This window comes from Heptranchias perlo, chromosome 3 (assembly GCF_035084215.1).
Source record: "Heptranchias perlo isolate sHepPer1 chromosome 3, sHepPer1.hap1, whole genome shotgun sequence".
Lineage (NCBI taxonomy): Eukaryota > Metazoa > Chordata > Chondrichthyes > Hexanchiformes > Hexanchidae > Heptranchias > Heptranchias perlo.
Window position 1 is genome coordinate 120,923,466 of NC_090327.1, and position 27,783 is coordinate 120,951,248.

The window sequence follows — 27,783 nt, forward strand, 5'->3', positions numbered from 1 at the left end:
TCTAGACCAGTTAGCCTAACATCTGTCATTAGGAAAATGCTAGAATCCATTATTAAGGAAGTAGTAGCAGGACATTTGGAGACTCATAATACAATCAAGGAGAGTCAACATGGTTTTATGAAGGGGAAATCATGTCTGACAAATTTATTAGAGTTCTTTGAGGAAGTAACGGGCAGGGTGGATAAAGGGAAACCAATGGATGCAGTATATTTGGATTTCCAAAACGCATTCGATAAGGTGTGACATAAAAGATTACTGCACAAGATAAGAGCTCATGGTGTTGGGGGTAATATACTGGCATGGATAGAGGATTGGCTAACGAACAGAAAACAAAGAGTCGGGATAAAAGGATCATTTTCAAAATGGCAATCTGTAACTAGTGGGGTGCCGCAGGGATCAGTGCTAGGGCCTCAACTATTTACAATATATATCAATGACTTGGATGAAGAAACAAGTGTCTTGTGGCCAAATTTGCTGCTGATACAAAGATAGGTGGAAAAGCAAGTTGCGATGAGGACACAAAGTGATATTGACAGGTTAAGTAATGGGCAAAAATTTGGCAGATGGAATATAATGTGGGAAAATGTGAAGTCATCCACTTTGGGGGGAAAAATAAAAAAGCAAAATATTATTTGAATGGAGAAATACTACAAAATACTGCAGTACAGAGGGATCTGGGTGTCCTCGTACATGAAACACAAAAAGTCAACATACAGGTACAGCAGGTAATCGAAGGCAAACGGAATATTGGCCTTTATTTCTAGGGAAGTCATGCTACAACTGTACAGGGTGCTGGTGAGACCCCACCTGGAGTACTGTGTACAGTTTTGGTGCCCTTATTTAAGGATGGACATACTGGCATTGGAGGCAGTTCAGAGAAGGTTCACTAGGTTGATTCCGGGTATGGAAGGATTGAACAGGTTGGGTCTATACTCATTGGAGTTTAGAAGAATGAGAGGAGGTCTTATTGAAACATACAAGATTCTGAGGGAACTCGATAGGGTAGGTGCTGAGAGAATATTACCCCTCATGGGGGAATCTAAAACTAGGGGGCATAGTCTCAGAATAAGGGGTCGCCCATTTAAGACGGAAATTAGGAGGAATTTCTTCTCCCAGAGGATCGTGAATCTTTGGAATTCTTTACCCCAAAAAGCTGTGGAGGCTGAGTCATTGAATACGTTCAAGGATGAGTTAGACAAATTTTTGATCAGCAAGGGAGTCAAAGGATATGGGGAAAGGGCGGGAAAGTGGAGTTGAGGTATAAAAAAAATCAGATCAGCCATGATCTCATTAAATGACGGAGCAGGTTCGAGGGGTCGAATGACCAACTCCTGCTCCTATCTCTTATGGTCTTATAGGGTGAACAGACTATAGAGGAGTATTCTACCAATACTCTCAGCCTGGAGGATAGATCCCCTACTTGAAGATAACTCTGGGTCTATCAGTCCTTTACCTAATCTGGCACAATGTAGAGCTCTCTGGAGTTCTGTATCCACAGCCCAGCACGATAAAGGGCTCTCCAGATTCTGCCACCTCCACCCGAGGGCCCAATTCCACCATAGAGCTGAGAAATCTCACCTCGTCCAGCACAATCCATACTCTCCACATACGGCAGCAACTCCAATTCCCTTGGAACTCTTCCTCACCTCACTGACAGACACCACTCTCCTCCCCATTTCCACCCCCTCCCAAATATATACAGCTCCACCCTTACGCCATGTTCATTTACATGAAAAAACACATGCAGCAAACTGAAGGATGCTGCAGATGAGACTTGGGTTTGTTACCAGTTAACCTAGGACAAATGGAGACAGATCCTCAGCGCCATCAAAATGCACAATGACCAATTTAAGATTGCGCATCATACATATCACAGACTTCGTACATCTCCACCAATTGCACCGCTCCTTACTGCTGCCGGAGGCACCCTGCTATGTATATTCTGGCCATGCCCCTGCGTTCGTTTATTTTGGATGGCAATCCAGAAGACGAAGACCATCGCCATCCTTACAATTTCAGAGGAGCCAGCCCAATGCCTGCTGACCCTACTCACTGGAGAGCGAGTACTTCTCAGAACATGTGGGCTGGCACAGCTCTCAGTACTTGCTTAGAGAGGTAGAGTGCAGCCCTCCGCACAGCAAGGTTGGAAGTGCCTGTGGGATATAACCCAATTCAAACAAGTGATGCTTGGCCACACCTGGAACTGAGGAAATATCAAGCAGTCAAGGGCCATTTTTAAGAGGGAATCACTTGGCAGAATCTCCCTCTAAAATCCAGGCCACCACCCAGGAGGAGAAGAAAGTAGAGCACTAATGGCGACCCCAGCCAGCAGGGCCACACTCAGGCCGTCCTGTCACCCAGCACAACCCGAGAATAAAATCAAATCGCTTCAGTCCTTAAACCCGCATAGCTCTGAGGGAAAGCACACTGTGCGTAGAACCCACATCGATGTACTCCTCCCACTGGCACTGTGAGATCAAAATATACTGTGGCTTCAAAACAGTGCACGTAACCTCTTGAAAATACAACTAAAAATTCTTGAGTGCCACAGTAAAAAGTACTGTTGTCAGAGATTGAGTTGGTCACATCTATGACAGAGCTATACTGGTCTCTGGTGTGCAGGGTCTTGAATCACTGAGAAACTAGACTTTGGAGCCAGATTTCAACCAATCAACAAGTGAGTGTTTATTTTGCACTGCCCCCCGCCCTTCCGAGATGGATGGTGACTGAAGAAGAATTAATTTTTAAATGTGGGGGGAAAAATGTGAAAAATAGAGAATAACTGCTAGTTGGAAATTAGGGGACAGTTTTATTTAAAATGAAAGAGCTAGGTGATGGGCAAAGGGTACGTAGGAAAGGACATCCCCAGAAGAAAAGGCAGGATAAATCAATAAATAATAGTTAGGTGACTCCAATCTTGGGATTTTAATGCATGCAGCTTGGAGGAGGAAAGGAAGACTAAGGAGATGAGGAATTCCACAGTTTTGAGGTACTGGGAAAGAATGAGTTAGAGTAGGAGACGGCAAAGTACGAAATTGTTAGGTTTTACATGGTTTATAATCCTACCCTCTGAGAAATAAAATGCCATCTAGTATTCAGTTGCTAGCAACCTGTGATAATCATTGATAACATTTATCTTTTCCCCTCCCCTCAGGGAATGGTCGCTTTGAGATCACGTATTTCAGTATATTGGCCACAGCGTGTTGTTTATTCGTGGGTAAGTTACATATTCTACGGACATGCATGATGTGTTATTTTAAAATGTATTAACCTGCAGCAACATCATTTGGAACTCCCTGGGCTCAGTCTCCAGGGCCTAAAAATGTGGCCTTGCTTATGGAATCCTGTTTCCCAGGAATTGAAATCAGCACTACTCCAGTTTATTTAGATTGAACCAGTGATGGTGGGACTTTAACTGATTATAATGGGCCAGTAATAGTGGGACTTTGATTAAAATGGAACAGTAATGGTGAGACTTTGACTGATTAAAATGGAACAATAATGGTGGGACCAGTGCCTGCATTTATTTTGGTGAATGCTATTGATATCATCTAAAGCAAATGAGGCAATTATTCAGTTTAATACTCTGAATATCTGTCTACACGATGAAATGTTTTGTGTCTGACGTGTCAATGGCTGGAGGTCTGTTTATAGGTCACAAAGCATGCTGATTACTGAAATTTCACACAAAGTATACAGTAGCTGGCTCAAATTTCAAATTCACTGAAAAGCAACTAATCAAAAAACTCTTACTTAAATATCTTTTTTAAAAAAAAACTCCATTTGCTAAAAAAGAACAAATGAAAATCTCTTTCAAAATGTTGAGAACTTTCTTGAGACTTGAAATGATCCTGTGCATGGGTGGGTATGACAGATGGATATTAATGTGAATAATTGCAAATAGGAACAGTAGCTTGTAGAGTGTGAAACACCTTTACTGGAAGAGGATTTGGAGCTGATCATTGATCATTCCTTGAAAACAGCTGGCCAGTTTGAAGCAATTATAACTTCCTCCCACTCCCTGTCAGGGGTCCACTCCCTGCCCATCACTGCAGTCTCTCCATGCCAAGATGACAAGGAGAGCCTGTTGCAAAGAATAGGTGAGAAACAGAAGTGAAGAAGGGAAAACCTGTGCTCAAAAACATACATTTTGTCCATTAACAATGCTGAGAGAGATGAAATTAATAAAAATGCCCCGTCCCAGGCCTGGGAATTCTACCACACAACTGGTGTACAGTTCCCGGTGGCTACCATGTGACGTGCCTTGCATCACCAGGACATGCATGCACTCAGGCCCCCAGGCTAATTGGCAGCAGCATTGTGGAAGATATGCAAGTATTTTAATGAAATTAAAATTGCAGATTATTGTAGTTCTGATGTCAAATTGCACAAGCCATCAAAATTCCATTCAGCTACATTAATACGTTAATGGGAATTTCCATTCAATTTCAGTGAGCAGCATTGAACGACTTCTGTAATGAACTGTGGATTTCATAGGAACAGGGGGAGGCCATTCAGCCCCTTGAGCCTGTTCCACTATTCAATTAGATAATGGCTGATCTATATCTTAACTCCTTCTACCCACCTTAGTTCCGTAACCCTAATGCCCTTACCTAACAAAAACCTATCAATCTCAGTTTTGAAATTTTCAATTAATCCCCAGCCTCAACAGCTTTTTGAGAGGATGACCAGTGAAAGATTGTTCCCACTGTTTGATGAATTGGTACAATGGGCCCAAACCGAGGATCATACTAGAAGAACAAAACAGATTTGCACTATCCTTTTACGTGAAGAAGTGCTTCCTGGCATCACCCCTGAACGGCCTAGCTCTAATTTTAAGGTTATGCCTCCTTGTTCTGGGCTCCCTCACCAGATGCGCTCTATCTACCCTATCAAATCCTTTAATTATCTTAAACACCTCAATTAGGTCACCCCTTAATCTTCTCTGCTCAAGGGCATACAAGCCTAGTCTATGCAACCTGTCCTCATAATTTAATCCTTTTAGCTCCGGAGCTTCCTTCCCATCATCAGTTGGCTGCAAAATTGCAGGCTACCACAGATTGTTTCTAACTGGCTTTGTTTGAGTCATCTCTTATCAGACTCAATGGTGTCACTGCACATCAGGCCTTTACAGGAGTTTGAGGTTTCCTTGATGTTGTATCCCATGGGTTTGTTGGTGGAGTGAATAGATGTCTATTCCCTAAACCAGGAGAGTCGAACTGATAGATGATTTCTTATAGAGTTGCTGCTTCACTTGGAAGTTAATGTTTTGGCTAGTGATTGAGAGATTAATTCCAAGGATAATTTAATAATTGGTCAGAATTCAAGCTTCTATGTAAGAATCTTGCTCTTGTACAGCAGAATAAGATCGAAAGGCATCAGGCACCATTGGATGTTAGAAGGAGGGAAAATTGTTCAAAATTCTGCAACATTTTATAGAAGAAAATGACACTGTTACCAGGAATTTTTGCTTAGAAAGAACTTAAAGCAAAGAAGGGAGCCCATTGCCCCTGTTGAGTGCTAGATCTTAAACTGAGCTACTTGCTCATCCCATTTGCCTCCTTATATTCCTATTCAAATCCTTATCCAGTCCACTCTGAAATGTTGTTATAGTTCCTATCCCAGTAGCTTCCTTTGGTAAGGTACTCCATGATCAAATAATCCTCTCCGTGAAACAACAAATTCTTCCAACTTTCTGCTTTGTTCCTCTAGTGATGGTCCTTGCTCTGTGCCCCTTGTTACTGATTCGCCAACTAGTGGAAACAATCTTTCACTGTTTACCCTCTCAAAACTTTGGATAATTTTGAAAAGTTCTATTACCACCTTCCATCCCTGCGAGACCACTCTGCTGAGGGGAGTGCAGATTTCCCAGCCTATAGCACAGTTGCCAGCAGCCTTCAGACCAGTGGACTTTGTTGGGTCGGACATAAAGCCGTAACCTCAATGTGACTTCTGCAATATGTGATCATTGATGTTGAAGAGGAACAAAGCCAAGATATCAGCCTGTTGTAGCTTTGAACCGCTCCAATAATAAAACATATTTGTTACAAAGAATTTACAGTGCCGAAACAGGCCATTTGGCTAATGATCCTAAGCTATTCGCCTCAACTACTCCTTATGGTAGCGGGTTCCACATTCTAACCACTCTGAGTAATGAAGTTTCTCCTGAATTCCCTAATGGATTTATTAGTGACTGTCTGTCTTATATTTATGGCCCCTAGTTCTGGTCTCTCCCGCAAGTGAAAACATCTTCTCTACATCCACCCTATCAAATCCTTTGTTATTTTGATGAAAACAAAATTGTATGGATCCGGTTTCACTAACCTCTGTTTAATATTAGTTCAGGTGCATACAGTGCAAAGAGTTGGAACAACAAATTTAGTAAGTGATATGATGCCAAATTGTTGCAGTTTGTAATATAGCAAAGACTGTCCCTGAAGTACAAACTTACATTGATGCGATGTCAGTGTTTCCTCAGTTGTTTTAGCAATCTAGTTGTGATAAACTTTTCTCTGGAATGAAGCATTTGAGGGAGGTACCGTTTAAGGATTTGCCCAAGATCTGTAAATCAGCTGAGTCGATAGTGCAGGGATATCTGACCCTTTGAGAAACTTCTACGTTAGTACCAAATGACTGCTTTCTGTGACATTGAGGATGCCTTTTGTCTCCAGTTCCTTTTCCTTTACCATTGCCATATCTTGGTCTGAACTTTTTAATTATAATTCAGTTCCATTTAGGCACAAAAGTTATTGTTGAACTGAAAATGAGGATGTGCTAGTCCTATTTAAGCCTACAAATTGGCTGCACTGATTGGAGTTTTGTTTTTTCACCCATCCCATTTTCCGAAGTTATTTCTGGTAACTGCAGCAAGCACCTGCTGATTTTTGGGTGTTTCCATACAAATGAGGCAGAAATTACATCATACACCCTATCAGCTGTGCTCTTAACTCTAACCTTGTGCTTCTCCCGGATTCTACCTCAGTGGCAGGAATGTGTGAGGCGGCTGGCTGCTGTATTGCAATAGCAGACTCGTGGGACTGAGGTAACCCTTGTCTCTCAAAAGCCAAGCCCTGAAATGGACCAACTTCAGCCTATACATCTTGTGCTACTGCATGGCGCAGCCTGTCCATTTGTCCTTCCTGCCATGTATACAGGCATTAGAGAGGGCTGAAAGGCAGACCCTGCATGTGCTGCTGTCTTGAGAGACAGCACTATCATCTGTGCCCATTCCTGCCATCCCACTAGCACTGGGCATGGCTCAGCACGGCTAAAGATCTACAGGAAAGCAAGCCTAATGGTCCCAGTGAGATCAGCAAAGCATACAACCCATTCCCAATTCTTTGGAGGCTTTTTCGAATCTGTCTGTGGCAGCTGTATGAGGACCGATGAAAGAAACTCAGACTGACCTCTGTTGTGGAGGCTTCTATTGCAAATTTCCTTGGAGCTGTCTTACTCCTCAAGATGGACTGTGGAATTGCAACGCTGCCCTCGCGAGTTCTGTGCTTGCTACTAGTGGACTACTGCTTCTGAGCTGGGATCTGCCTCTCAATGTTTGGCATGGTGCCCAATGCTTCATACTCTGCAAGCATTGTTCTTCCAAAAGCTGCACCTGAGATTCAGATCCCCAGGTTCTCCAGCCAAGGAGATACACAGCCTGACACTCCGATCCACAGCACTCTCCTGCTCCTGCCACCAGCGGCTCATCCTAGCCCATTGCAGTCCTTCTAGCCCGTTCTCTAACTCCCCTCCAAGGTGGATGTCTTTGAGCTGGTGCTTTGGAGGGATAGAGTGAGTGACAGCCCGTGCTCTAACGTTCTGACACGGTTGGATGTGCTGGGACTCCAGAGGAGGAGGAGCGGTTACAGTGGTTTCCTGAAGAGCAGAGTTCACATGTAACTCGCAATAGAATTGACACAAGGCTTTTGTGATATGGTTTGCTGACCATTAACGCTGGGTATAATAGGATAATAAGAGAAGCAGATGTTCTTGGCACTTGCTGCCTGCCTACTCCCCTGTCTTCAACACCCTATTTAGCCTCTCTCATAAGGATTTGCTATTATCTATTCCTCACTGGGTGAGAAGTAGGAGGTTAGTGGGGCTGCTGCCTGTTGCGGCTTCTGTCCGGTTATCATCTTGAAAAAGAACGGCAAAGGTGAGAAGTACCTTTTGTTCCAGTGACCTGCAGTAAAACTGAGGTGTCACCATGCGGCCATGGGTGTGATCACGGGGGCATGCAAGAGGCAACTACATTCCAAGCATGAGTCTTGAGATGAATGAATGCAAGGGTACAATGAAGGGGCTCTTCCAGATGAAGACTGGGGCTAGCAAGGCCACAATGCAGTCACATAGCCATTGATGATAACCTATTAAAGCAACTTAACGCAGTGCAAGGGTCATGTCATTGTAAGTGGTAGGATGCTTAATATAATGCATTCTTGGAAGATATGGGTGCCTTGTCTGACCTGTTATGGTCATGTGGGGTGTTGGAGTTGGCACTCAATATCCTGGTTACTTCTTGCCATTGCCTCCTGTGTGCCACTCCTTAGGACCCAGCAGTGCTTGGTGCCAAAGGATATTGCTTCCTTTGACTCACTTTCTGAGCAGTAGAGAATCTTGGGTTCTTGCTGCAATCCTGTGAGCCATTCTGGAATCTCAGAATTTCTTTCCATGTATAGAAATGATAATGGTGTTGCCTGCCCCTTTAAGCATGCGTTAGTCTTTTAAACCCTGCAGCAGCAGCCAATTTCCTGTTCCCAAATGGGCGCGCTCCTAACCAGAAGCATTTCTAATGCATGGATCTCATCCAAAAAAATCTAATGAGGCTGTCCCCATAAATTACAGTAGTTTCGATACTTATGAAGTCGGGCAGAGGTGAATGGCACTCTATCCTACTTTATTCAGGTTCACTCCCATCGGGAATCCAAGCTGCTAAGTGCAGGGAAACCTTTTGTTCGATTAACTGTAGTCAGGCCTGACTTTCTTCCCAACTTTTTGTGCGTTTTTTTTCCTGTACTTTTGAGGATAATCAGTGGAAAAAGCCAATCTTGGCATGGACACAAACTGGAATAGATTCTGAAATTGTAAATCTCCCAGTGTTCTTGCGGAAGAGAAGCACAACAGGAGTATACAGTTCCTCATCTCTATTGAAGAAAATGAGCAGGGTAAAATGCTCAGGGGGCAGTATTGACTCACTGATTAAATGAGTGAGTAAACTGCACCAATAACTCTACAGGTCACTGTTTCTGAACCCATCAACAGAGCCAGACATTTATCAACAAGTACAAAGCAGGCCAAGAAAGGTCCCTCAGCAAAGACCTCAGAGTTCTAGAAAATTCAGTGACACATTGCTTGCTTGGAAGACATCGTATAGGGTTTTATGATCTAATAGGGGACATGTTGACCAAAAATTCCGTCACCAGTGGATTAGTGGAGGAACATTGAGATTTGGAAATGCCTCTTGTAGAGAATCTCTTGCAAGTGGCCAGGCGTAAACTTCGGGTGTCCTTTGTTTCATTTGACATAGGAAAGAGATCATTCTTAAGTTTACTGGGCTTTAGGGAGTGGAGATGCCACAGAAAGTAGTGTGAAGTAATACATTGTGAGGGAACAGTGAAAGTTAGTATACCCTGAACAGTAAGATTCAGTGGAGGAATAGAGAGATGCAGGGGTGCAGATGCAAAGATCTTTAAAGATGGGAGTCAGGTAGGAAAGACCATAAAAAGCAAATGGGGTTCTGGGTTTTATACTTGGAGAAATTGAATATGAAGCAATGACGTGATGCTGAATTTGTACAAGACATTAGAGTAAAGAAAGAACTTGCATTTACATAGCACCTTTCACATCATCAGAATGTCCCGGAGCACTTCACAGCTAATGAATCACTTTTGAAGTGCTGTCACTGTTGTAATGTAGGGAATGTTGTAATGCAGCCAATTTGCACACAGCAAGGTTCCTCAAACAGCAATGAGATAATTTACCAGTTAATCTGTTAATGATGTTGGGTGAAGAATAAATGTCGGTCAAGATACCGGGGAGAACTCCCCTGCTCTTTCACCGGTGCCGTGGGATCTTTTACACTGGCTTGAACAAGCAAACGTGGCCTCGGTTTGAAGCCTCATCCGAAAGACGGCGCCTCTCACAGTGCAGTACTCCCTCAGTACTGCACTGGAGTGTCAGCCTAGATTTTGTCTCTGGAGTGGGACTTGATCCCATGACTCTCTGACTCGGAGGTGAGAGTGCTACCACTTTAGGCCACAGTTGAAATAATGTGTGCTGTTCTTGGTGCCTCATTATGGGAAGGATATTGGAAACTTAGAAAGGGTGCAGTGGGTTAGGGTAAGGATAGAAAGATGGGTTATAATATATATAATTAAGAAGGAAGGCTTGAAAAATTGGGGCTTTCTTTATACTTGGATAGAGAGGAATAACCAGATACCTAATAAAGATTTTCAAAATGATAGGTTTTAAGAGGGTAAATGGTGAAAGATTGTTTGCACTGATTGATGAATCCCGGGAGCAAGGTGAGCACAGACTGAGGATTATCATTAAATAGGCAAAGGGGGAAATTAGAAGAAACTTTTTCACAGAGGATTATTGGACCATGGAATGCTTTATTACAAGAAGCTGTTGAGGAAGAGACTATTAGCAATATTTAAAGGAAATCGGATAAGTATTTGAAAATGAGGAATATAAGGGGAAAGAGCGGGGAAAAGAGAGACTACACAGCTACAATTGAAAAGCTAGCAGTGGCACAATGGGTTGAATGGCCTCTTCCTGTGCTGTCACTTCTGTTGATTCTAGGGCACACAGGTCTTGATAGATACATTTCCTTTCAATGGGAAGCACTTTGAATTTTAGATGGCAATACTGCTGATATAAGCAGAATTAACAATTGTGTTACATCTCTGTTTATGTTTCAGATTAATTTTGGATCTTGAAAAGCCATAATAACATTATACTTCCGAATAACAGTGCTATTATTTATGAGGATACTGCTAGTTTGTTTCCATTTATTCTTTGATCTTTTATTCTGAGCCTGTCTAAATTAGAATCAAACAAGTAGTGATGCTCTGACTGAGATTTTCAATGTTTATCAATTTATATTTATTATGAACGTGGATTGCAGTTGTGCAAATGTAAAGAGTCCAATAATGGCAAAATTTTGCAGGTGGCTCAAGGAACTGTCTGGCTCGTTGGAACTATAATCCTTAAATTCGTGGCTTCTAAATCGTTAGGAATTACCGATGATGTAAGTATCTATTTTATGAAAGAAATATACAAAAGTTGCACAAAGAAAGGATTCTGATTTACAGTGCTCATTAGCTGACAGTATACGGGGGATGAATTTATAGAACTGGATGTTAGTGTAGGCCAGCACAATTGAACAGCAGTTTGGAGCTTCTGGACGCTGTGGGAGTGAGTCAGTTGTGCTGTCTCCTGGGAGATTCCAAGCGATTCCAAGCAATTCCCAGCAGAGAGCTAATATCAGAAACCCAGTCATTCTAGCCTGTTCTTGCACACTTCATAGTGATCAGATATCGGGCGATTATAGGTAGATCCTTGGCTAGCAAAGCTACATGGTGCAGAAGCTACAAAGTTATGTTTTAATTTTCCTTCCTTCATTCTGCCTTGCCACCCAAATGAATAATCCATTGTCCAAGTGCGGAAAAGAATACACTGGAATGCTGCTTATTGAAGAGTTTGGTGACATAGAGGAACAATATTGGTCATGTAACCTTCCCAAAAGTCTGCTGTACACAGGGCCTTGTTCTGGGAGCATTGAGGGGTTACTTCACCAATCCTGTGCTCTCAGTGTGGGAGTGGTGCTTAAAGGGAGTGCAGATCTGAGAGCTAGGATTGCAGTGTTGTAGACTTGCCACCAACCTGTCCTCCCTTCCTCATTGGGAGTGCAGAATTGGTGAATTTACCCGAGACTCCTGTTGTTAGCAGTTCTTTCTGTCGTCAAGTACACCAGAATTGTGTTCAGTCATGTTCAGTGTTCATTAGCTTTTGACACGTTTTCCTTGTCAATTTTCTTATTGTTTGTAAGTTTTTGTAAAAGTTTAGATTAACAAAAGTGGAGTTTTGTCAATTTGCAAAGATGACCTTGCACAATCACCACTGTTGGCTTTCGGTCTTGAATGCATTTCCTTCCAGGTCAATTGTTGCCTGTATTGTCTTGGTCTATTTGTTTCTCACATCAGTTCATTCTGAGCTTTGCTTCAGGCCAGTGCTCAGTTCTAAGATTGATGCATCGTTGCCCTGGATCATTCCCAGTGAGCTAAATGAGCAAAGTGTAGTTCGACAATTAAATGTTCTACCCATGTGTGACCTTGTTTCTCTTCACTTCCAGGCGCACATAAGTAATCTACTGAAATCTAAGTTCACCACCTACAAGGATTTTGACACCATGATGTACACCTGTGCTGTGGAGTTTGATTTCATGGAGATTGAGGTGATTTTTTTAAGAATGTAAAATAATGAAGAGTTTGGTGACATAGAGGAGCAATATTGGTCATGTAACCTTCCCAAAAGTCTGCAGTACACAGGGCCTTGTTCTGGGAGCATTGATGGGGTTAGTTCACCGATCCTGTGCTCCCAGTATGGGAGTGGTGCTTAAAGGAAGTGCAGATCTGAGAGCTAGGATTGCAGTGAGAAGTGAACAGAGTGGAAGGATGCAGTTTGGATCCCTGCTGTTTATTTCCTGGCCTGACTCTTGCTAAGTGAGGGAATGGCAACTAGTACTGTGTGAGGGCAAGGGATTATTGGACAGCTAACGCAGCCTGTGTGGCAAAGCACCTCCAAGAAGCTGGTGAAAGTGCGGTGCTGGTGGAGTCCTGTGAGCAGCAGCTCTGGTATCGGGCTAGGCAGACTGAACAACTACTTGACCTCAGGAAAAATTACCAACAAAAAGGGTCAAGAAAGGATGTAAAAATAACATTAATTCTGTGCTTGTTTTAACAAATGCTATCCTGGAAGCTACTGTAAACATTGTTTTTGTGCAAATGCTTAACATATTGGTATGAGATTCCTCTATCTACTGGGGGTTAACCCATTTAAAATACAGAAGGGGTGGTTTGATACTAGCATGTATATTCAGTCCCCATCGCTTATTGCTATGGAGTGTCATCACCCATGGTAAAATGCAGCCTTTAATATCTGTTCTGCTGAATATGCTGTGCTTCTGCCGCTGTGCTCAGGGGTTTTAAGATTTTCTGTCATTAGCAAAAAGCTGGAGTGAGTTCCATTGAGGTCCTTTTGAAATGCCCCTGAACTTGCCAGGATTAAAGTCATCAACCCCAGAGGGATCGATTGTGACAGCAAGGAGTGAGGGCAGTGACTCTGAGGTAGAATACAAAGTAGAGATGATGAAGGGAATAATCCCATAGGAATTCCATTTGCTTCTGATAGTTCTTTGGAATATTTGGGCAAGTGACACGTTCATGGTATGAAGACAAGTCAATCACCTGACAACCATGGATTTTGACTCTTACAATATTGTGTTATTTACAATCTTTGCAGTATTGGAGTCTTAAGCCAAGCTCCATCAAGAGTGCTTGACATTCATTTTATCCTTTCATCCCATTATGGATGGGAATCTGTAGGTTAGCATTCCCTGGTGTCAAGGGTAAGGAAAGGGACCTGGAAAAACAGGAGTTCTTCTGACAATAAGAAGCAAGCTTTATGAAAAGTGTAAAATTTTAATTGTTTACAATTGTCACGATGAATAGTTTTGAACTGATTTCTGCTTTAATGCCAACATCACTTAATGATCTCCATAAAGTTATGTTCCTTTTGATTCATTTCATCTTGTAACCTTGAGTCTACTAAGCTTAGAAATTTGTACCAGCAAAAGTGTTTATCCTGGCTGGTATTGTGCATGGGGGAAGAGCAGACATTAAATACTGATTCCTCAACTCACTCACTTTTCACCTACTCTGTTCTGCGCTCTAAATTTCTGACCTGGTTTCATACATGAGCAGCTTTTTTGAGGTCTGCCATCATCTTTTGCATTTGGAGCCAAGTCCTCTGGGTGTTAGTGCCAGCATTCACCCTCTCAGCTACCTGCTGCCAGACTTGCTGCACTGATCCTTTCTGTGGTTGGTGCCTTCAGTTCCAAAGACATAGCCTTCCCTGTTCTCAGATGGCTCAACATCACTTCCAACGTAGCTTCGGTGAATCTGATAATGCTTGAGCGAGAAGCTCAAAACCCCTTCCGTTGAGTTGCGAACAAGAACGCAACTGGTTAAATGGTGTTGGAGCTCTTTACGATACTGTTGACTACGAGCCTGACGTGAATGCTCCCTCAGGAGCTTGCACGCAATAGGTAACGTGTACCAATTCAGAATATCAGCAATAAATGTGAATGTACAAAGAAAGATTGGTGCCATGTGGATGCACTCACGTGGCACCAATTTGTACACAATCATGACTTTCCAGGCGTCACTAAACCAGACACACTTTGTGCCTCAGACTCCTATTCCTATTTTCCAGTTGTCATTTGGAGTATTTGGACATTGCTATTTCAATTTAGAAGTGTTGTTTCTCCTCTTTGATGCAAGCTGATTTCTCTGTCAACTACCTGTACGGGACCGTGGGTAAATCACATGGCGCTCTCAAAGTTAAGTAAAGCTTACAGGGATCTTGTGTCGGTGATTCTCCCAGTTTGACTGAGGGGCCTAAGTTGATGTATATGATGGATCCCTCTGATGCTGTAGTCTAACTCCAATCAGCGTGCCCATTCAGGCTTTCTGAGGAATTGAATGACCCAACTTTTCCAAATTGTTAATTCATTTTCTGGTCAGTAATGCCTGAATATTCCAAAATTATATAATTGGGTTTAAAAGTCCTTTAATGGAATTTGCCCTGGTTTTTAATCTTGCTCTCGCATGCCAACCAAGAAGGGCCTTTGCTGTAAAAGTCTCGAGGGGTAATTGGAGTAATTCTGTAAGTCGGGCCTGCTGATGGGCGAGGCTGCCTACTGGCTGCACAAACGCCCGATGTTATCCTAGTTTTTCCAAGTTGCTTTCAGTCTACTCAGTGGAAATATATAATAATTGCTAATCTGCCTTTTATATTTTGCTTTCAGACTCCTGTGAGATACACAAAAACCCTGCTACTTCCAGTGACCGCCTGTGTTATTTCTGCTATAGTTTCAAAGGTAAGTCCTGTTATTTTAGTTATGACTTTTGGTTGATTCTGAATCAGATATTTACCCTTGGTTCCATGCATGCTAATGTATGCAACAAAAAGAACAATTCCCCATTAGTGACCCAGGAGTCAGTGATATTCCTCCTGTAAAATGTTCCCAAATCAGGAGGTGGTGTGATAGCTGTCTTTAAAGTGGGTCTGAAAACGATGATTGGAAAAATACCTTTAAAATAAATGTTTTTGATTAATTAACTTACATCTGTATACGGTGGGGCACTAAATTATAACTCAAAATATTCCTTATACTGTTTTATTTCTGACATATTTAAAATTATATTCCTATGATGATACAAACCCTAGTTTAAATGTTGTCATTATGGCAGCACCACACATGCACTTGGCTTCAGATAGCTACATCATGCCCAGCCTTGCTCCTGTTCCACCAAGGCAACTAGCAGCTCGCTGCCCTAAACATTGGCAGGTACAGGTATGGATTATTGAAGGTCATCAATGAATGATCAACTTTGAACCCTAGAGGTCATTCTCACATTATGATAAATACCAGACTGAGGACAGAGGCTTATGTTTTGAACAAATGCTGTCTAGTTTAATGTTACGATCTTGGATAAAGGCACTACATCACTTGTTAAACCTTCACGCAGAATAACTTGGAGTCACTGTGGTTCCATCTTATTTGAATGATCTTCCACCAGCCTTCATTCTGAGCTACACCTGTATTGTTCATTCATTCCAGAGAAAGTTCTTTTTCACTGTTCAGCTTTATTTCACTTATCTGGGGCTAGCAAATATTCTTTCGTTGGCCTGATTGATGCATCATTCTCACAGCACTTGAACTGCTGTAACAAATGAACGTTCTGAGTAATGGTTGTAATTGAATTTCATCCACAAACATAATAAACCACGCCACAGTACTGCATGTTAAGAGACTAACGGGACTTTATTCCCCTGGTTTGGTTTCTGGCTCAGACCACTTCTGAGCTTAAGATGACCGAGCTTTCCCTCACTAGACCGAACTGGATTGACGATGTCTCCTTGTGTGTCCAGTAAGTGGAGGGCCATTCCTGTGACTACTACCCCACTCAAGGATTTGTCTATAGGCTTCTTTTTCTTTCTCGCTCTCGTTTTTTTTTGCGTTACAGATTTATTGATTTTAATTCTTCAGGTTCAGTGTAGAAAAACTGAAATTAATCTGTAGCTTAGTAGATAAGATTAATATTGGAACTAATAGATACTTTTGGCAGAAGTTTGGCATCCTCTGTAACTGGAAACCGAGACACTGGAAATTCTTGTTTTAGTCCAGAAAACATATGAGACATGATAAATTCAATATAACCTAGTTTTAATTTTCCTTGCTGTCTGTCCTGAAGCTATTAGCTCCAGTTGTAGTTTCCAAGTTCATTGTAAGAACACACCGGTACTTCCTCCAAGATAAAGAACATTGTTAATAGTAGTTTAAAGCATTTTTATGAGATACTTTTATATTAAAGTACTTTCGTACCCCAGAGTATTTGTTCCTTTGAGTAATTTTGAACTTTCTGTATTTTAATATGCTTTCTGATAGCATTAAAGAAATTTGCTTTCCAAGTTTTTCTATATTTCTACCAAAAGTTAATTTCTAGTGAATCATAGGTTTTTCTTTGATTTCACATAGTGTACATTTGAAGTGAAATATAAACACATGGGATTCTCGTGTCACCTCTTGTATTTCTGAGTAGCATATGACAATCAAACATACTAAGTCATTGTTAACTGCCTTGTGTAACTGAATAAATAATACCAATGTTCAAATGTTGATGCATCATTTAGATTGTTCTTCATTTGTTAAAATTCCAAGTAGAAATTAGCATATTTAATTTGCGAAAGGCCCTCTTATCCCTTCTCTTCTGATGGAGTGAGTCGTACTGGTGTGCAGTTCTATAGCATACTGCCAGCCCACCAGTGCTCTGTCCAATCAGCCATTCTTCATATGTGATCCTAGATAGCTGTTGTCAGTGGGTTATTCCAGCATTGGAGCTAAAACCCATACCTGATCTCAGCCAGCCTCCAGATACACATTCCCAGCCAAAATGGGAACTTGATTGTTCACTTTTTTTTCCCGCCTAGTTTTATCTTGGGACATACGGTTATCTGTAGCATCTCACGGCTGCCCTAGCTGAGACTGGCTAACGTAGCACAGACCTTCCTCGTCCTTATGACTCAGTAACACAACGCACAGTGGCATCACCCATTAATATTGGTTTTTTGCTGGTGTACAAAGTGCTAGCATTCAACAAGCCTTTTGAGTTCTCAGTTATTTCTAGTGATTGTCCAATTTTATGAAAAAATGTAACCTTTTTAATATGTGTTTCTTTTCTTTTTGGTGGGCTAGTAATGCTCAAACAAATCTCGCTGTTACTAGTGGTGTGTGACCTAACAATGTGACTAGAAACTTTTAAAATTTAAATTTATTTGGGGCAGCATGTTAGTAGATGAGAGTTTCATTCCTACAAATCCAGACCAAGTTAGTAATTTCAGCCTTGTATCAAGAGAGACACTGAACAAAAGCTAAGGGCGTTACTACAAGAAAGGAAGATGGTAGACTGGGTGACTGAGGGCAGGCTCTGTGGCTGGCCTGTCAGATAGGGAGTGGATGGTGTACAGCGCTGAGGGACCTAGGAAACATGAAGGGGCAAAATTAAAAATCAGGCAGCAAAAAATTAAATGGCGTTAGACCTACAGCAGTATAAAGTCATCAGTCTAAATAGAATTATCGATTAAAAGTATGCTTGACCTTGTAATTGAGTAGAAAGCAATCAAATTAAAGCTTGAAGTACTTAAACATTTGGTAGACCTTTAATGCAAATCCGAGTGGGATCCAAGTGTCAGCTTGATTCAGTGGGTCACACTCTTGCCTCCAAACGAAAAAGTCGTGAGTTCGAGCCCCACCTAGGAATTGAGCACGTAATCTAAGCACTTCAGTGCAGTACTGAGGGAGTGCTGCATTGGTGGAGGTGCCGTCTTTCAGATGAACAGGCTCCATCTCCCTATTGAAAGAAGAGCTGGGTGTTCTTCCGATGCTCTGGGCAACGTTGATCCCATCGGTAATTATTACTATTACTACACCGTTCCAGACAGGTACTGTCAGCAAAAGTCTCTATTCACAAAAGACAGAGAAGTATTGCAATTACTTTCTTGGTCAAACTGGCTTGTTCTCAACTCAGTATTCAGCACATACTCAGTTACACAATGTCTGCAAAATATACTGACTAATCATGCACTGAAACCCATGAGTCAAGAACAAATCAAATCAACAAAGCATGGTCATAAAACTATATGGAATAAATGGAAGATGAAGTAATCAATGATGCATTGTACTGAATATTTAGTTTCTTAATTAAAAGAAGAGAAATCTAAAAAGTAACTTTCCCTAATTCATTCATTCTTCACATACAGTGAATAGGTTGTCATTCGAATGGGAGGAAACTGTGAGCACTTAATAATGTCTGAGAAATTGGTGCCTTTGGTTTCTCCAGTGCATGTTTCAGTTGCTGCAGTGTTGCCTGGTCCTGGGGCTTAAGCCACTGCCATGGTGATGGTCAAACCATTGGTGCTGGAGCAGTCTTTCGCTGACATTTCCTTCACCAGTGCCTTATTTAGACCAACTTTACTGCTGCAAAAGTTGGTTCCTTTGTAGAATGGAGTATATAGGTCGGTTTATTCACCATAGTTCCTTTGCATTGTACAGAGTGTGCATTTGTTTTCCGCAGAGTCCCAGGAGTTCTGCATGTTTGGAAGGGCCCAATGCATCAATGCAATTCATAGACCTGTTCCACCATTCGTGTAGAACATTTCTTAAAATACCTCAAATTGCCTGACTACACAGAACTCCAGGGACTCTGAAGTAAATACAAACATACAGCCTTAGTTATTGATGTTAGAATATTATTGAGCATCCAGTCGGTGCGGACAATATCGGGAACAACTCTGAACATACTTCAATACATCAGCACAAGTGAATACTGTGTTCAGGGGTGACAAATCATCTGTTTTAATGCTGTACAAATAGTAGTCAAGTCCACTGCCAGAGCAAGTGTTTTTCTCAGTTGGTGTCCTGGCCAATATTTATCCCTTAAACAACATCACTAAAAACAGATTATCTGGTTATTATCTCTTTGCTGTTTGCGGGACCTTGCTGTGTGCAAATTGGCTGCTGCATTTCCTACATTACAACAATGATTACACTTCAAAAGTACTTAGTTGGCTGTAAAGCGCTTTGGAATGTCCTGAGGTTGTGAAAGGCGCTACAGAAATGCAAATTCTTTCTTTATTTGTGAGCAAAACTTTGAGTGCAACTTTGCTACGAGACTACTTTTTAGTAACCAAGTATAAAATTACCCTGGAAGGTTTCAAAAAGAACCCAAAAGTTAAAAGCTATCCTAGACATGGCTGTTAAAATACCACCACCAGTTCCACACATGACACGCTGCACTGTATCCCAGGGTAGATAGAGTTCCCTGTTAAATGTCAGAAGGTGCTTTATTTAGTCGCCAAAAAGAAAATACCTTCAGCTTCCGGCTTCTCCTTTTGATCACAACAGTGACTCAACATCACTGCTGCCGCAGTCAGTGGGGCCACGCATCCAAACCCTTTCGGTAAGTGAGGCTCGTTGGATGGCTGTATGGGGGAGGACTGTCTTGTAAAAGTGAATATAGATCAGCTTCAAAGATCCCTTCCTTCTTGGCCTTAGTTCTCTCACCTGATACAACTTGGAGTTTATTGTATATGAATTCAGATTTTCTTGTTCCTACCACTGTCTCCTCCACCTAAGCTGTAATGAGCTCTTTAAATACAGTAGGGGTTGGAGAAAGCTTCTGACCAAGGTGACCCCAGAATGATGCCACTCATTAAAAGGGACAGTTTCCAAGATGTTTTTCGTTGTGGGATGACAATATTAATTTCTATGTGGATGTTGAACTACAAGCAAAGAATAAGGAAGACTGTATGGAGTCATGTTATCTACCTTGTATGGTCTTCCTGATTCTTTGAATGAAAGCATCCTCCACATAGCAGGTTCCCACCAGTGTATCCCTGTTGTCCCATGATTATGAATATAGTTTGAAAAAACGTTTTCCCTTTTACTCGTATTACAATGACTAAGTACACTACTGCTTTCTCTGGTAAATCTGGCATGAAGGTTTTTGATAAGAGTAAATAAGACAAAACTGTTTCCACTGACAGGAGGGTTGGTAACCAGAGGAGACAGATTTAAGATTATTAGCAAAAGAACCAGGGGGAAGATGGAGACATTGTTTTACGAGCAAGTTGTAATGATCTGGAACACACTGCCTGAAAGGGTGATGGAAGCAGATACAATAGTAACTCTCAAAAAGGGAATTGGTTAAATACTTGAAAAGGAAAAACTTGCAGGGCTATGGGGAAAGAGCAGGGGAATGGGACTAATTGGATAGCTTCCAAAGAGCCAGCACAGGCACGATGGGCCGAATGGCCTCCTTCTGTGCTGTAAGATTCTATGATAAACCAACTGACGCAGCCTAAGAGAAGCACTATTTATATGGCATGGGAAGGATGAGTCACATGGCTGATGTGATAACGTCAAGTTATCTTAAAGGAATTGCCTCGTGATTCTCCCCACTGGCAGTATGGGTCCACTCCCGCAGTATGTGGAGGATGCTTTAATTTGGAGAATAAGGAAGCTGCTGTGAGGCAGACAGCGTTGCTGTTCTAGACGTTTAATTTGTTATAATAATTTTTTAAATTGCGTTATTAGTACAATCAGTTCACATAGAATACATTTGACCTCGAAGTAGTTCTATCTACATAAGGGATATACATATTGTCTTTTAGGTGGATAGGATGGGAGATCAATACTCACCCTCCACCGTACAAGACGTTTATTGTACTCACAACCTAAGATTGCCTGACCGATTCTGCAAAACTCGAATAGAGGTACACTGACCAGGTTCAATTTCTGTGACAGTTGGGTTGGGACAAGGGAATCAGTATCTGATAGAAAGAGGGGTAAGAACATTTAATTTTGTGTAATTATTTCTTGGGTTTTTCTTTAGATTAATTGATGGGGTAGTGATCCACGTGAGTAATATTGTTTATCAGATTCTGACGTAGTGGGAGATAATCTCTTCAGGAAGAGTTAAAATTGCATTTCATTATTATTTTCTCAGATTTTATGATTTCATACGATCTTTTGATCTTCATGGCTTTACTGATATGTAGCGCAGAGGAAAAGCAAGGAAGTTTAGTTCAATGCATGTCGGAGAATGCACCCAAAATGCAGACTCAACTTTGACTCAGTTCTCAGAAGGGGTAGATATAAAGATACAAGCAGACTTCATAGGAACAGGAGGAGGCCATTCAGCCCCTCGGGCTTGCTCCGCCATTCAATTAGATCTATGCTGATCTGCACTTCACTCCATTTACCCGCCTTTTCTCTATATCCTCCGATACCCTTGCCGAACAAAAATCTATCGATCTTAGTCTTTAAAGCTCCAATTGACCCCCAGCATCCACAGCCTTTTGGGGGAAGAGAGTTCCAGATTTCTACTACCCTTTGTGTGGAAAAAGTGCTTCCTGATTTTCCTCCTGAATGGCCTAGTTCTAATTTTAAGATTATGTCCCCTCACTCTTGATCTCCCCCACCAAAGGAAATAGTTTCTCCACATCTACCCAATCAAACCCTTTAAACACCTGAATCATTTTTTTTATTCGTTCATGGGATGTGGGCGTCGCTAGCGAGGCCGGTATTTATTTCCCATCCCTAATTGCCCTTGGGAAGGTGGTGGTGAGCCGCCTTCTTGAACTGCTGCAGTCCGTGTGGTGACGGTTCTCCCACAGTGCTGTTAAGAAGGGAGTTCCAGGATTTTGACCCAGAGACAATGAAGGAACGGCGATATATTTCCAAGTCGGGATGGTGTGTGACTTGGAGGGGAACGTGCAGGTGGTGTTGTTCCCATGTGCCTGCTGCTCTTGTCCTTCTAGGTGGTAGAGGTCGCGGGTTTTGGAGGTGCTGTCGAAGAAGCCTTGGTGAATTGCTGCAGTGCATCCTGTGGATGGTACACACTGCAGCCACTGTGCGCCGGTGGTGAAGGGAGTGAATGTTTAGGGTGGTGGATGGGGTGCCAATCAAGCGGGCTGCTTTGTCCTGGATGGTGTCGAGCTTGAGTGTTGTTGGAGCTGCACTCATCCAGGCAAGTGGAGAGTATTCCATCACACTCCTGACTTGTGCCTTGTAGATGGTGGAAAGGCTTTGGGGAGTCAGGAGGTGAGTCACTCGCCACAGAATACCCAGCCTCTGACCTGCTCTTGTAGCCACAGTATTTATATGGCTGGTCCAGTTAAGTTTCTGGTCAATGGTGACCCCCAGGATGTTGATGGTGGGGGATTCGGCGATGGTAATGCCGTTGAATGTCAAGGAGAGGTGGTTAGACTCTCTTGTTGGAGATGGTCATTGCCTGGCACTTATCTGGCGCGAATGTTACTTGCCACTTATGAGCCCGAGCCTGGATGTTGTCCAGGTCTTGCTGCATGCGGGCTCGGACTGCTTCATTATTTGAGGGGTTGCGAATGGAACTGAACACTGTGCAATCATTGGCGAACATCCCCATTTCTGGTGAGTAAGTGCCACTTGATAGCACTGTCGACGACACCTTCCATCACTTTGCTGATGATTGAGAGTAGGCTGATGGGGCGGTAATTGGCCGGATTGGATTTGTCCTGCTTTTTGTGGACAGGACATACCTGGGCAATTTTCCACATTGTTGGGTAGATGCCAGTGTTGTAACTGTACTGGAACAGCTTGGCTAGAAGCGCAGCTAGTTCTGGAGCACAAGTCTTCAGCACTACGGCTGGGATGTGGTCGGGGCCCATAGCCTTTGCTGTATCCAGTGCACTCAGCCGTTTCTTGATATCACGTTGGCTGAAGACTGGCTTCTGTGATGGTGGGGATATCGGGAGGAGGCCGAGATGGATCATCCACTCGGCACTTCTGAATGAAGATGGTTGCAAACGCTTCAGCCTTGTCTTTTGCACTCACATGCTGGACTCCGCCATCATTGAGGATGGGGTTGTTTGCAGAGCCTCCTCCTCCCGTTAGTTGTTTAATTGCCCACCACCATTCACGACTGGATGTGGCAGGACTGCACAGCTTTGATCTGATCCGTTGGTTGTGGAATCGCTTAGCTCTGTCTATAGCATGCTGCTTCCGCTGTTTAGCATGCATGTAGTCCTGAGTTGTAGCTTCACCAGGTTGGCACCTCATTTTTAGGTACGCCTGGTGCTGCTCCTGGCAAGCTCTTCTACACTCCTCATTGAACCAGGATTGATCCCCTGGCTTGTTGGTAATGGTAGAGTGAGGAATATGCCGGGCCATGAGGTTACAGATTGTGCTGGAATACAATTCTGCTGCTGCTGATGGCCCACAGTGCCTCATGGATGCCCAGTTTTGAGCTGCTAGATCCATTCTGAATCTATCCCATTTAGCACGGCGGTAGTGCCACACAACACGTTGGATGGTGTCCTCAATGCGAAGACGGGACTTTATCTCCACGAGAACTGTGCTGTGGTCACTCCTACCAATACTGTCATGGACAGATGCATTTGCGACAGGTAGATTGGTGAGGACGAGGTCAAGTAGGTTTTTCCCTAGTGTTAGTTCACTCACCACCTGCCGCAGGCCCAGTCTGGCAGCTATGTCCTTCAGGATTCGGCCAGCAGTGGTGCTACCGAGCCACTCTTGGTGATGGATATTGAAGTCCCCCACCCAGAGTACATTCTGTGCCCTTACTACCCTCAGTGCTTCCTCCAAGTGGTGCTCAACATGGAGGAGGACTGATTCATCAGCTGAGGGAGGGCGGTAGGTGGTAATCAGCAGGAGGTTTCCTTGCCCATGTTTGACCTGATGCCATGAGATTTCATGAGGTCCAGAGGCAATGTTAAGGACTCCCAGGGCCACTCCCTCCTGACTGTATATCACTGTACCGCCATTTCTGGTGGGTCTGTCCTGCCGGTGGGACAGGACAAACCCAGGGATGGTGATGGAAGAGTCTGGAATGTTGGCTGAAAGGTATGATTCTGTGAGTATGGCTATGCCAGGCTGTCGCTTGACTAGTCTGTGGGACAGCTCTCCCAATTTTGGCACAAGTCCCCAGATGTTAGTGAGGAGAACTTTGCAGGGTCGACTGGGCTTGGTTTGCCGTTGTCGTGTCCGGTGCCTAGTGGTCCGTCCGGTTTTATTCTTATGACTTTTCGTTGCGAGATTTTACAACTGAGTGGCTTGCTAGGCCATTTCAGAGGGCAATTAAGAATCAACCACATTGCTGTGGGTCTGGAGTCACATATAGGCCAGACCAGGTAAGGACTGCAGGTTTCCTTCCCTAAAGGAAACCAGATGGGATTTTACGACAATCCGGTAGTTTTCATGGCCACCATTACTGATACTAGTATTTTAATTCCAGATTTTTATTTAATTAATTGAATTTAATTCGCCAGCTGCCGTGGCGGGATTTGAACTTATGACTCCGGATTTTAGTCCAGGCCTCTGGATTACTAGTCCAGTAACATAACCACTATGCTACCGTACCCTTATCACCCCTTAATATATATTTCTATACTCTAGGGAGTACAAGCCTAGCCTATGCAACCTGTCCTTGTAATTGAACCCTCTAAGCCCTGTCATGCAATGTACATACCTGTTTATCCACAGCTTTGCCAGCTATTGCTTATATTTCAAGTGTTAAATTTGTGCATTTGATGCAAGATATCATAATCCAGTGTGGGATTTTAAATTGCCATTGAGATTCATTTACATTTGGTAACCATGTAAGTGAGTTTATAAATGTATTCCCATTCATCATCTAAATGCTCTTTAGAAAAGCAGTTGTCCATGTTCTTTTTTTCATTTACTGATGCCAAGTTGTCCACCTTTCCCTGTGTTAAGCCTTACTCCAGCTGTTTGCCCTAGCTTGTCACCGTGTCTATCTGCACTCTTCTTTTGTCTGTGCTCTCCCTGTACTGTCATGCTCCCTCTGTTTCCCTTGTTTCTGCTGCACGAGGCACAATCTGTCTTAACTTTCAGCATCAACAACTCTGCCATCAGCCCGAGGCCAGCTTGCTTCTGGTTGAATGGCACAACAGAAAAGGCCAGTGGGAAGAAGTGATAGGTGCTGCCTGTAATGGCTCAGGGAGCTCGCTCACCTGTGGAAAGCTTTCCTAGCAAGTGGGGTATGGGCAGGCAAGAGAGGTGGTGAGAGGCTCCTGCAGCACAGTATGTTGAAGCAGGACCCTAGAATTATGGTTGGGAGGAAGATGGCTCGATTTATTGTATAAATTGATAGCTGCCAAACCCCTGTCATTTGGTGTCCCTTTACACACATCGGTCTAAAGCCTGTCAATCAAACTCACAACAAACAGAACATTGAAGTCATTGCTATTTGCCAATGAGATTGCTACAATGTGATACTCATAGAGCAGTCACATGATTACTGTTGGCCAATAAGATTACTAGTATTTGGAAAGCAACACTAGTATTTGGAATGTTTTGATGGTTAATGTTGGCCAATAATGGCTCAAATGTGACTTTTTTTAATACTTAGATAATTGAAAACTAAGCTAAAATCCAGTGCAGCAATCAAAATATGCATAGCAGGAAGCAAGTCGATATTTCGCCGTAGTCTATGTTATGGCCACTTCTGTGATTGTGAACTCTGAATATAGCTCTTGTTGTTCAATTATAACATACTGTGCTGTCAGATCTCGTCATTATGTACTCTGTAAGTGGTAAGGGGAGCGAGAGAGATTGTTCCCTTGCCCCACTTCCAGATCCAGACTTGCTTATACATTTGCAATTAGGGAAGGAAATATTTGGTAAAGCTTTTTGTCACCTCTTAACACGGAATAATCTCACCAAATTCTCATCCTTAAAACTTCTTTCATTCTGATATGGCTGAAGGATTAGGGGATGATGTTTGTGTTCATGTATCTGGAACAAGATACGGCCATCAGACCCATACATGCTCGCCCCATCCTTTGCCTGATTCCACCCTCATACACCAGCCCCTGCCTTTTTGGAGAGGTAAGGAGCACAGAGATCGAGCCAATTCGGGAACCTTCTGTCAAAACTTTCTTTCTGGTGCCTCATGGACGTTTAGGCAATTCCCAGGAGGACCTAAACCCATTAATCATGATCCAGAATGATTTAATCCTACCTTCTGTGTTCTGTGATGACTTCTTTTTCCAAAAGTCCATCTACTGCCTTCCTGAAGGACTGTAAAGAGTCAGTTGTAACTTACCTTCTCTGGAGTCCTGTTCCACAGGTCTGATCACCCACTGGGAAAATTGACTTTTGATCTATTGATTTTAATGGATGGAAGCTCACGTGATGCGCACCCACTATTTCCTGAGAGGGACTCTCTCTGATCTCTACTCCCCATTGGATCACAGAACCGCCCCTACTGTAATTTACAAGTAGACCAAATACATTTGGTGAGGGGGCACACTACTAGCGCAACCCCGTATGCATGGGCCACAAATCTTGACAGGATTTCACCAATTACTGAGGGTTGAACAGAGACCGAAAATAATACAGTTGTGCAAGATTTTAGCAGCCCAAACTTTGGTTCTATTAGAGTTTTAGAAAAGATTAAGCAGAAAGTGGAACTAGAAACTGGAAGAAAAATGGAGTATGTAAAACCATTTTAAGGGATGTGGAAAGGAAATGTATTCCTTTGAAAAATGGAGAAACATCAAGACCAAGACCATCGTGGCTCAGGGAAGATTGTGTGTAATCCGTGACGCACCAAATGTCCTTTTTTCATTCCATGCATAATGCACTTACCTGCACGTGCCAGGCAATGACCATCTCCAAAAAGGGAGAGCCTAACCACCTCCCCTTGACATTCAATGGCATTACCATCACTGAATTCCCCCACCGTCAACATCTTTGGGGTCACCATTGACCAGAAACTCAACTGGAACAGCCACATAAATGCCGTGGCTACTAGAGTAGGTCAGAGGCTGGTTATTCTGTGGTGAGTGGCTCATCTCCTGATTCCCCAAAGCCACTCTAACACCTACAAGCCACGTCAGGAGTGTGATGGAATACTCTCCACTTGCCTGGATGGGTGCAGCTGCATCAGCACTCGAGTAGCTCAACGCCATCTAGGACAAAGCAGTCCATTTGATCAGCCCATCCACCACCAGCGCACCATGGCTGCAGTGATTCAAGAAGGCAGCCCACCACCACCACTTTTTCAAGGGCAACTAGGCATGGGCAATAAATGCTGGCCTTGCCAGCGATGCTCATATCCTGAAGAATGATAGAAAAGGAATGTCTGCTGAAGGAGCACAGACCCTAAAATGATTGGTTGCTGTTGTGTTGTAGTGTAGGGTTGAGCAGTGACATCATCTCATCAGATGTATTTTTCACAAACATTATTAGAGCTCTGCATTTCTGGTTTTTATTGCTCAAAAAAAATCGTTCAGGAATTTTTTTGTTGAGCATTTTTGACTTTTCAAAAATGACGAGAAAACTAAAACCAGCATTTCCCAGAAATCAGAGGAAAAAAAAATAAATGGCAGTTTTATTGAAGTCTGATTGTTAGA

The 27,783-nt window shown here is 42.8% G+C and overlaps 1 protein-coding gene across 2 annotated transcripts in view; it reads left to right on the top strand.

The window, feature by feature from the left end:
* Positions 1–27,783, top strand: part of dpy19l1l (dpy-19-like 1, like (H. sapiens)) — an 85,777-nt gene that overhangs the window by 37,239 nt on the left and 20,755 nt on the right. For both annotated transcript variants that reach the window (XM_067981825.1, XM_067981828.1), the window contains 4 exons: positions 3,155–3,217; positions 11,168–11,248; positions 12,353–12,454; positions 15,089–15,160. In XM_067981825.1, coding sequence (XP_067837926.1) covers positions 3,155–3,217; positions 11,168–11,248; positions 12,353–12,454; positions 15,089–15,160 — 318 coding nt within the window. The remainder of the gene's footprint in view (positions 1–3,154; positions 3,218–11,167; positions 11,249–12,352; positions 12,455–15,088; positions 15,161–27,783) is intronic.